This window comes from Rousettus aegyptiacus, unplaced genomic scaffold, assembly GCF_014176215.1.
Source record: "Rousettus aegyptiacus isolate mRouAeg1 unplaced genomic scaffold, mRouAeg1.p scaffold_m13_p_5, whole genome shotgun sequence".
NCBI classification, from domain to species: domain Eukaryota; kingdom Metazoa; phylum Chordata; class Mammalia; order Chiroptera; family Pteropodidae; genus Rousettus; species Rousettus aegyptiacus.
Genome location: NW_023416308.1, coordinates 34,926,580 through 34,938,075, shown reverse-complemented (window position 1 = coordinate 34,938,075; position 11,496 = coordinate 34,926,580). Strand labels below are relative to the sequence as shown.

Below are 11,496 nucleotides of genomic sequence, written 5' to 3'. Positions count from 1 at the left end.
GATTCTAACTACTACCTTCCAGTCTCTTAAAGTCTCCCTGTCCAGCGTGGATCTCATGATCCTTCCCCAGCTGCTCTAATTACCCTGTTCCTTAGCCTTAAGCAATCCTCATCTTGGCTATCAGGCCATGGATGTGACCCAACCCAGTGGTCTGTCTTCTGTTCCAGGGGTGCTGGTATCTGCTAAAAAAAAAAATATGTACCTGGATGTTAGGTAACACTGCCTGATCCTGATCTTCAACCTCAGTTGGGTGATAAGGTGATCTCACTCCTAAATCTATTAATGGCATTTTTAAAACTTGACAATTCTTATAAATTTCCTTAATCCAGAAAATTACCCCTCAGTAACCTTAATTCCTACCAGCAGGCATGAAATCCTTATCATATCTCACTTCCCATAAACTAAATCCACTTCCATTCCCATCCATCCCTTTTTTTCTCCACTAAAAGGGGTGTCTCCATTCCTTTCCAAGTTTCATCTACCTACCCATCCTCTATATTCCTTGCCTAGTCAAGAAATTCAAACTATTTAGCATCGTATGAAAAAGATTTCTCTCCCAACCTTCCCTGACTCAAATCCCTTTGCTACCATACGTGAAATGGGTATGCTCTTCATTCCTAACATACACCATGGAATTCCAGATCTTGAGCAAAATTCATTCACCTTTCACTGAATACCTATATTCACTAGATCATAATCTTACAGAAATGATTTTATTCCCTACACCAATTCCTCCCTTTTCTCATTTCAGGAAATTATTTCTTTTATACCCACTCAGCAATTCTGTGCTCTTCTCTGAAGTTGTGGGCTTGCCCTAAGAAGCATTAGCTTCCACATTCCTGGGCCACCTGTATTCTATTGCCTCTCCTATAAGATAGTGTCTCCTTAATCTTTAGATACCATGATGTCTGATCTGATTCATGGCCTGACTCCTGATGAAACTCTAAGGCAGTCAAATTAGTAGTTACCCTCTCTGCTCCAGGGTCTACTCCCACCCACCCTAAGCCTTTAATATCCTTCCGCAGGTCTCTGGTTGCTTAGACTTAATAACCCCTCACTACTCGCCCAGTGCTAGCTAACCCATGCATGCTGAGCCCTCGATCCCCTCCTCCTGAACTGGAATCATAGTAGCAGGCCAGAATCTCTTCTGCTGTTCTCATGGTCCAGATAGATTGAGTGTGAGCATGACTGATAAGACTGATAGGGAAGGCCCTCTTCACAGGGTACTTGCCTACTCCTAAAGGTGCTGCTCAACCGAAGAATGGATGGGCATCAGTAATGCTGGATGACTCAAGGGACAGCCCAAGCCAGTGCTTAGAGCACCAAGACAAGGATACCAAAATTGAAAATTAAAACCAGATTTTGATATACATATATTTTTGAAATTGTAATCATACTCAGTCCTCTCTAGGCAGCTCTATCTCATAACCTAGTTAACTGCCACCAAACACAAAGAAGAAATGAGTAACAGCCTAAGCGATTTTTTATTATCAAAAACAATTGCTACACACACATTCAGTGCCTCCAGCCCCAGCCCTGAGGAAAACATGGAAGTCCTTGGGTTGTAGGAGGAACCCTTTAGAGGGAAATGGCTACCTGGTTCACAATACCTCGGCTGGTTATGGTCCCCTGCAAGGACCAGTTACATGTAATCCCTGGGCCTAAGAAACCCTAAAGATGGGAATAAATGCAAGTTGACTAAGGATTTTTAATCCCTGTTCCAGCATGTCTAGGGGTTATGGTTAAGCCCAGTACTAGCTTCCTCTACAAGAACACACACAACCAGGGTGTCCCCTCAACGAATCCAAATTCCTCAGGATCCGACAAAATGTGGTCTGGCAAGTCCTTAAAGTCTGCTGAATGATTTCGAGCTAGATCCAGAGTGAATCACACTACTCTCAGCACCACTTCTAAAGGCATACATTGGCAAGGGCTGCCCACAAGGGCACTGCCACCAGCCTGGCTCAAACCCCAGGGCCTGGGGTAGGAATAATCAGGCTCTGCATCCTTCACACCATCTGAACTTCTGGCCCCTCAGCTATTCCTTGAAGCTTTTCCATGATGCTCCCTGAGGAAGGCTCAGGAGCTGGGGGTGGCTCTCCTGGGGCTTCAGATAGCACATAGTAGACAATCTCTTGCTCGCCTTGGGCATTGGTCTGATTCACCACATGGATGACAGGACTGGGGGTGTCCTGGGAGGTTGAGAGGGCTGTCCCCTCAACATTTCTACCTTCTACTTCCTCTTCAATCTCTTCTTGGGGCCCTGGCTCCCCTGGCACTGTTTCTAGAATGATGCCCTGCAGGCTACTCTCATTTAGTGAGGCTCCCAGGCCTGATCCCTCCTGTGGTTGCCGCAGCAGTTGCTGTGTCAGCTCTACACTCTCATAGCGAACCAGCTGCAGCCGCATGTAGCCATCTTCATGTTCCTTGTACCTAGGGAAGTAGGAGCACAAAGTAGGCAGGAAACATGGCCGGGGGGCTACAGAAATGGCCTGGAGCTTGGCAAGGTAAGGAACAAATATGAGGGGTGGAAGAAGCCCTAGAGCTCTACATGATAGGCATTGAGGACACGAAGGTCTTTATTGGAATATGTATAAAAGACAAGAGGGAAGGATCATTACTCAAAACGGAAAATTTTATGTAGAAACCAGAGAGAGGGTAGGTGAGAGAGGGAGGAAAAATGAAATTGTATTGGAGGGTACAAGTGTCAAAGGATTTATGAGGTGACCATGGAGCTATGGATCAGGACCCCTAGGCTTTAATTCTAGTTTTGGTTGAAGGCCTTTGGGCCCATTTATTGGTCTGGCACTGTAGCCTGGACTCAAAAATCAGAAAATAATCTTTGCTTCACCATTCTCAAGGTTCCTTGACCCTGATGAAATTGGCAGACATCAAAGAACTATCAAATTCAAGGAATCTGTTGAATGGTGTAAGAAAAAATGTGTGAATCTAGAGTAGAAGGTTGAGACATACCGAAAACGGGGGTGCCCTGAGGGCCACTTGAACTGGTGTTTCTTGCGAAGGTGCACGGTGAGGTTGTTGCCCCTTGTGAAGCATTTGTCACACACATGACATTTGTACCTTGGCTCTGAGTATCCCTAATAGAGAGGGGAGGAAGAGTGAGGCCCGCTCTTCACTATGAGTACCCCCGACACTTCTGCTAGCCTTCTCCCACCACCAGCACCACTCACTTCATGTACTTTTCGGTAATGGGACTTGATAGAGCAGAGGGATCGGGCACTGAAGCTGCAGTTCTCAAAATCACACCTGTAAGCTGGCTCCTTGCTATGGGTATCCAGGTGCTTCCGGAGGTCGATCAGATTCTTGCAGCTGCCAGGAGAGGTCAGGAGGAGTTGGAGGACATGAGGGACTCTGGAATACAGGTTCTCTTTCTGGCCCCTGATTCCCCTTACCTGTAGTCACAACAGTCACATTTAAAGGGCCGGTCCTCGCTGTGGCGAAAGCGCATGTGGTTGCGGAGGGAGGATGGCAGCGGACAGGTCATGTCACACAGAGGGCACTTATAGTGATTCACTGAGAGGAGCAGAGAAGGAGATGAGGGCCAGTGGACCCTTAGGTGGTAGGCAAGAGGTTGGGGAAGGCCAACTACTCACCATGGTTACGCATGTGGTCTCGCAACAGGCGTTCAGTGGCAAATCTCTTGGAACAGTGAGAGCACTGAAAGCGCTGCTCTGGGGTGGAGCAGGCAGAAGAAAGGGTAGTTCGTGAGGGATGGTGGAGAGGCACAGAGAGGACGAGTCCCAGAGAGGGGAACCATCCCAGACAGAGGGGAACAACCCAAAGAAATAAGGGGAACTTAGGGAACTATGGATGAAACACAGCATGTGACTTGAAGTCGAAAACCTGAATTAGAATCCCAGCTTGACCACTTACTAGCTGTGTGATCTCAGGTAAGTGATTTAACCACTTTGAGCCTCAGTTTCCTCATCTGCAAAAAGGGGGATAAGATACCTACCTCATGGGGCTGTTGTGAGGATTCCTTGAGATAAATGATAGAGCACACAGTAAGCCCTAAATAACAATGTCTAACAAATCTGAGTCGACAGAGACTGTCAGGTGACTGAGCCCTAAAAGTAAATGTAGCCAAGTTGCAGATACTTTCAGTGGCCTCCTCTCCTGAGAATATGCCAGCCCCCATCAGAATCAAGACAGCCTACACCCACTGCCACTTCCCCTCTTCTTCTCTGACTGCTTACGATCCAAGGAGGTTTGGCGACGGATGTGATCTAAGAACTTGGTGTTGTTGGCAAACATGCCACCGCAGGTGGGGCAGGCCACCACCTTCTCCTGGGTATGGCTGCGGAGGTGCTCACGAAGCTTACAGTGGTCCTTGAAGGTGCAGGTACAGCCTAGGAAGGAAGGCCTGGTCAGTCACCAGCCACAAACCCACAGGGTAGGCTCTGGTACCCCCAAGTTTCTCCAGAAAGCTGCCACCCCTGCCCTGCAGGACTGGTCCCATCCCTAGTTACCCTGGTCCCTTGGCAACCCCAGGGTTTCTTTAGAGGCCAGAAGTTAAGGAGTAGCCCTACCTTTCCAGCCACACAGCACCATGTGGTTGTCCTTGCCGACTGCTTTGTATTCACAGCATAGGCTGTGTGCTTCCACGTGCCGATAGAACCACTCAGGATTGTCAAAGGAGCTCTGTGCCAGGAGCAACTTGGGGTAAGGACTGAGGAGGGTGGAGGGACTCATACCCCTATGTGTCCAAAGGAGACTTTTTGGCTCTCCCACAAATTTACTTGGTGGGGACAGAAACGTTTGACCAAGGGAACTACCAAGAAATGAAGGAATCTTGGGAATATGAGGAAAGGGTCAAGGCATCTTGAGTTAAGATGCAAAACTTCCTCCCACCCCTATTACCAGCACTGCCTGCTGACCTCACAGTGCTCCCACAGACACAGGAAGTGGTCAGGGATGTCAGGAATGATGTTGCGGCTGTGGAAATCCAGGATGCAGGGACTGAGGTCAGCCTGGCTCTGCAGGGCCTGTAGCCCCCACTGTTTCAGCTTGGTGTGGTAGCAGTGGAAGTAGACATGGCGGATGAGATCAGCAGAATTGTCCAGAGAACAAAAGCCACACTCCTGCCATAAGCAGGAGAATTCTTCCTCTGCAGAAAGGATTTTAGAAAGAAGAGTCTGTTACTTTCCAAAGCTCAGCTCTCCTTCCACCTATGGCACTTAGCAGCAAGTCAAAAGGCCAGACTCTGACCAAATTACCAGTTCATTCAGCAAATACCAGTATTTAATCACCACTAAACATGTACCAAGTGCTGGGGATATAAGCAGTAAAAAGTCCCAGTCTTTGCATTTACATAGCTTTCAGTCAGGGAGAAAAAAAAACATTAATCAAATAATCACATGTATAAATATTAAACTGCAACCAGTCATAAGAACTATCAAGAGGGGAGGGAGCTAATTTAAGGGAGACAGAGATGTCTTGAAAGTGTCCCTGTGTTGTGATCTTAAAGGTGAGTATCTGTAAACTTGCTGGAGAAGTGTAGTCTAGGCAGAAGGGATGATGTGTGCACAGCCCAGTGCCAGAAACTCAGAGACAGTAGGTATGTGTAATTACCTTGGCTCTGAGTTTCTGCTATTCCCTTAAGATGCTTCCTGATCAGGGACACCTCCCACTCCTTCCTGTCAAAGAAGTCTTTCTTTCCCCCATATTCTGTTCAAGATCTGTCTTCTCCAGGAAGGTCCATCAACTATTCCAATCTACTTCCTATCTCTCTAGTATTTCTCTCTAAGCACCATATTTTCAAAGCTTTTTAGGGGTTTACTTGTTTTGAAAAGTAGATACTTTAAAAAATATAATAATCCTCTCCTTTGTATACTACTTAACATTTGAAATTATTATAGTTCACAGTCATTAGACTTCAAATGGAATTTGAGGTGGGGTAAGGAGAGCTGACTCTGCACTTTCTACAGAGCGGAGTTCTTCAAACAGTATTGTGACCTATTAGTGGGTGGTGAAATCAATTTAGGGGACTGTAAACCATATTTTTTCTTTTAATGAAAGAGAATAAGATAGCACGCTTCAGAGAGCATTTAATAAAGGCAAATATTGTTTCAAGTATTTTTTAACTTTTTTATACAGGATTGTGATGTAAAATGTATTCCTAACTGGTGGTTATAGTTAAAAAAAGAAAAATTGAAAACTATCAGAGAATGAAAAAAAAGGCTGTCAACAGCTTGAACAATATAATCCTTTTTTAAAAAAATAAACAGTTATCTAATTTATGTATAGAGAAGTCAAAAAGAATGTTCACTAAAGTACTGTCCGTATTGCCTTTTGATGGGAAGATAGCAGACTCATTTTGAAAATCCTAGTTGATGAGTCTTCTGTAAGAAGTCTACAATGTTTTAATAAACAAAAAAAGCAATTAGGGAAGTAAATCACCATTATTCCAGACTGCCTTCTCCCTCTGCAGAAAGGAAAGTCAGATTTTCCACTTTCCCTTGAGCCCTTCCCATATCCTGCTCCCTTACCCAGCAGGTCTTCCTCCTCCTCTTCCTCCTCAGAGCTGTGCAGGTACTTCTGCAGGTGCTGAGTGACATGCTCACAGAACTCCTCCATGGCTGAGCACACAAAGGAACAGGACCCCCACTCACACTGCAGCCCCAGGTTCTCCTTTCGGGGAACCTTCCCAGGGGGCGGCATGGCCTTCACCCTAGAGGAAGAAGAAATACATAGCTGCAAGGATTCCACCTAAGTGTAGATGGGGATAAACAGCTGGGCAGGCAGCCTGCCTAGAGCCAGCAGGCATTTTTCTAGTGACCTGTGAGAAACCCTGAGCTTTTTCAATAAGGATGGAGTAGCAAGCAGTTGCTCAAACTCCTGGAAGCTATCTGATGTCCTCAGGAAGGGAGAACACAAAAACTAACATTACTGAGCATGTGCCAGACACTGAGTTAAGAACTTTAACACAGGAGTCCCCAAACCCCGGGCTGTGGACTGGTATCAGTCTGTAGCCTGTTAGGATCTGGGGCACACAGCAGGAGCTAAGTGGCAGGCAAGGAGTGAAGCTTCATCTGTATTTGCAGCTGCTCTCCAGCACTAGCAGCACTGCCTCAGCTCCACCTCAGATCATCAGGTACTAGATTCTCATAGGAGAATTGGTCCCTGGTGATGAAAAGGCTGGGGACCACTGCTTTAATAGACATGTTCTCATGAAGCTTCCGAGCAACCCACCAAGAAGGAATTATTCCTATGGGAGGCAGAACAAAGAGATGGCTTTGGAGAACCAGAATTCAAATCCAGGCTCCCAGGTCCACAAAGCTGTGTGACTTTAGCCAAGTAACTTAACCCTTCTACTCCTAAACATTGTCAGCTTCAAAATAGGGCTAACAAAACCTATCTTAATTTCACACTTACTATATGCCAAGCATCATACTAAGCACTTTATATTATATCATTTAATTGTCATTTAACCAACCTATAAGGTGAGCACTATTTTTAACCTTATTTATAGAGAAGGAGCACTAGTTCAGAGAGGTTGAATGGTTTGCTCAAGGCCACACACTAGTATGGTAGTGTCAGGTTGGGCCAACTCCAAAGTCCATATTCTTTCTAATCCACACAGCCTACAAATGAGCCCAGAAGCTCCTTATTTCTTACTACATCATGTCGTACGTCCCCTGCCAGACTTTTAAAGTGCCATACGATCTGCCTGTGCCTACCCTATCCAGTGGTTTACCCCACCAAACCCCTAACATCCTCTGAACTATAATGTAGATTCCACTGGAAGTATAATGTAGATTCCACATCTGTCTAGTTGATACTACACCTCAGGTATAATGCCAGGCATGCTTAGCCATGTAATAAACATTTGCTGAAGAAAGACGAATAAAAAACTAAAGGTTCTCAATCTTTAATAATGAACACAAATGCAGAGTTCTCCAGCCCCTCCCCTAAAGGTTTGGATTTGGGAAGACTGGGATTAAGCCTAGAAATCTGCGCTTATAACTCAGCACCCCAGTCTCATGCAGGCAGTTCTAGTAGCAGAGTACGAGGAATATAATAGTTTCCCTCATGAAAACAAAGCAGAGAACAGCAGAGAATCAAGCTGCAAGCAAAAGTTCTGGGGGGAGAGAGGGTAGTAAGAAGCACTAACTCTGTCCCAAGTGTCACCTCTTTCTTGAGGATTCTCTCTGCCCCCACCATGGTAGACTCTGGAAGGGAGTGGCGCATTGCTCCCTCTGGCCTATATGAGACAGTTGGGGCCTCTGAAAAAGGCCTCTGCTATAAACTGAGAAGAAAAAGTGAGAATGCATAAAATCCTTCACGCTTACAGAACAGGAATCTACTATACTACATAGTATAGTATTTTGCTTACCAGAGAAACCCCTTTTTAATCTACAGCCTTTGCCTCTCCCCCAAGAAGAATCCAGTCACTTTTAACACTCTGGGGTGTATATGGGTTTGCTGGGCTGCTCACAGATTAACAGTGAAGCCCTATTGGGAGAAAATGTCACCTACTTCTATAATGTTGTGGTAGGAAAAGTAGGGAAAGCCTTCCTAAGTCAGACATAACAGCCCAAACCTCCTTTGACTCTACTACATACAGGATCAAGTCCACTTAGTACATTATGCAAGGCTCTTCTCCAAATGGCATCAATTTTCTTCTCCAGAAGCTGGGTGAGGAAAATAACACATATTGAAGGCCCACCATGTGTTGACCCTGTGGTGAGCCCTCTCTAAACTTTATTTCATTTGGTGTAAAGTACTCTGATTCTTGTCCAAAGATCATGCTCTTCCCCCGCACACCATGCTGGTTTTCTAGCCTCCTCTCCTATCATTTTCCCCTCTTCCTTTCTGATTCAATCATCTTCATCGATAAACAAGCTGCATTCCTTTAAAACTCTCTATCTAAGCAACTATACTCACCCTTTAAGCCCCAATGTCCCCTCTTTGGCAGGCCCTTTCTCAATCTATCCAGGTACATATACCTAGATTATTCTACATACACGGTGTCCACACAGTACTTTGTACACACCTTCATTACAGCGCTTGTTACAAAGGAATAGAATGGAATGCCTGTCTCTCCTAGACTAAGAGCTTCTTAAGGCAGAGACCATCACTTCTTCATTTCTTATGCCCAGAATCTGCACAGAGCTTTGTACTCTCCAGACACGCAATAAATGTCAGGATATGATCCCATTCCAGGAAGCCTACCTAAACTATCCCACCCCTCAGATTACTTTTGCCTCTTGGTTCTATGACTGGTATAGCTGACAACAGAAAATCTCAACCCTATTTTTATGCTGTTCATGGTCGGTCACTCGTGGTTATGAGTATGTTTTCTATTCTCATTTACCTGACTGAACAATAATAGCTACTTCAGAGCAGAAACCATTTCACACCCACCTGTGCCCCTATACTGTGTCCAAATATTCTAAACTCATAGCTGTTGTTAGACTGGTGGGTAAGGCCCAGAAGGCTGGCTATTCAGATATCTAGAATATCTTGAAGCTTAGCAAAGCACCTTGAATCCCTCTTTCACTGTCCCCTAGCCTTCTTTACATTCTCTCTCTCTTTCTGTGCCCTGCTTATTTCTAACCCAGGGAGCTGCAGGAAAGAGTGACTATCTGATCACCATGCTTTCCATGGGCAAGAAATGAAAATGAGGCAACCTGTGTACTACGGAGGACACTGTACCAGCTGTTGGAAAACCTGGGTTCAAGTTTCTTGTCTCAATGACTTTGCTCTGCCTAGAATACAACAACTGTCAAGTACTGTTCAAAGCATCTTATATGTATACAAACTCATGAATATAGGTACCATTATTCTCCTACTTCACTGATGAGGAAATGGGTCCAGACAGGTTAAGTAATTTACTCAAGGTCACAAAGTTAGGAAGTGATGCAAATGGAATTTAAAGCCAGGGAGTTTAGCTCCATTTTCCTTCTACATCTGCCTGTCTTACCGCTCTTTGTCTGATTCCCTCTATAGATTTGGTATCTGTATACACACTACCCCAAACATATTTTATTAAGTATTTATTTTGTCAGTTTACTCCAATAAGCTGTGAGCTACTAGAAAGACTGCCTCCTGCCCTATTCAATTTTAACTACAAGGCCACACATACCTACTGGGGCTCTTTTAATGTTTAAGTAAATCTACAACTTATTACTTTACTTTTGAACAAATCACTTAACTTCTCTAAACCTATTTCCTTAAATGTTAAATGGGATACTAATATCACAGCAACAGGTAATGGATTCAGATCTTGTTAGAAAGCTCCAACATTTACTAGCTAAGTGACCTTCGGCAAGTTACTTAAGCCTGTATCCGAATGTAGCATGGGGATAATTATGCCTGTCTCAATGAACTTATTTATGGTCTAAACTAGGCACAAGATATTTAACTGTGTAGCATAAAACACAGCTAGAACTCAGCAAGTGTTATTTGTGCCCTTGCTAATGAGCGTGAGATCCAAGCACTAATTCTACAAAAAGGTCAAAAGACAATCCGAGGGATCCTTAACACTTCGTTCCATCAGGAATCACAGTAAAAGGCAATGAGCAAATATTTAAAAGTATATATTGTAATGCAAAGTACCGAATGAACCTTAAACAGTACTCAAGAAAAGGAGGGACGCAGGTTCTGAACCTCCTAAGGACTTACAATTTGGCCGAAGAGGTAAGACTGACGTGTGAAGGCAATGACCAAAACAAAGCGCCCGATGAGGGAGATCAGGACAGAGAAATCCCAGTGGGCAAGCGAAGACAAAAAAGCTTGCCCTAAGCAGTGGGGATTTGGCTGCTGGAAGGGCGGGTAGAATTCGAAGAAAAAGAAGACCGTCTCAAGGGGTAACAGCTCTCCCTCGCAGCCCCTCAGGCTTCCCAGAGTCCTTCCCCTAAAGCGCGGCGGTGACCGTGTCTCAGCATCAGCTGAGCCCGAGACGAGAAAGAGGGTTAGAATCGGCGTTAGAGGCCGGGGGCGCTTCAAGCGCCAGGAGGACCAGCGAGGCCGAGCTGCAAGAGGAAACCTCGTTGAGGCGGCTGGGGTTAGAGTCTGGCCTCGAAACCCGCCCACAGCGCACCCACCGACGCTACCCCGCCAAAACAAAAACCCCATCTTACGGTCCCTCAGCTCCCGGGTCTCTTCAGCTCTCCTCCCAGCTCGAACCATATCCGGAAGGGCGCTTGAAAGACGGCCAGAGACAGCCAATCGCCGCTCTCGGATCCCTCTAACAGCCAATCACCGCTGCGATAGACGGAACCGGTGCGCGCCAAAACACGGAAGGGGCGGGAATGAGGGGAGGCCGGCTGCCGGGAAAGGTAGCGTGGTCCGCGCGGCTGGGCTAAGGAAAAACCTGTGACAGCGATCCCAAGGCCTGGAATTACCCCAACCGCGCAGGCTCAGCGTACGGCCCCCCACTGGGCCTGCGCAGGGCTTGTGCTGGGCGCCGACTGGGGTCGTTCCTGCAGGTTTGGGTTAGTGCGTTAACTGGCAGCGTTGGCAGTAATGAGG

The 11,496-nt window shown here is 45.8% G+C and overlaps 1 protein-coding gene across 4 annotated transcripts; it reads right to left on the bottom strand.

The window, feature by feature from the left end:
• Positions 1-1,465: 1,465 nt before the first annotated feature.
• LOC107507935 (histone H4 transcription factor) lies at positions 1,466-11,207 on the bottom strand. Of its 4 annotated transcripts, none has more exons than XM_016139386.2 (10): positions 11,106-11,207; positions 6,510-6,691; positions 4,899-5,128; positions 4,551-4,662; positions 4,218-4,370; positions 3,615-3,692; positions 3,414-3,534; positions 3,192-3,330; positions 2,974-3,098; positions 1,466-2,433 (listed from the first exon to the last, which is right to left on the bottom strand). In XM_016139386.2, the coding sequence occupies exons 2-10, from the start codon at positions 6,679-6,681 to the stop codon at positions 2,010-2,012; spliced, it is 1,554 nt and encodes a 517-aa protein (XP_015994872.1). In that variant the 5' UTR covers positions 6,682-6,691; positions 11,106-11,207; the 3' UTR covers positions 1,466-2,009. The 4 variants fall into 4 exon arrangements, with proteins under 4 accessions (XP_015994872.1, XP_015994873.1, XP_036076805.1 ...); XM_016139387.2 differs by lacking the exon at positions 11,106-11,207 and adding an exon at positions 10,648-11,090; XM_016139388.2 differs by having other exon boundaries at positions 2,239-2,433; positions 3,268-3,330.
• Between the last annotated feature and the right edge of the window lie 289 nt (positions 11,208-11,496).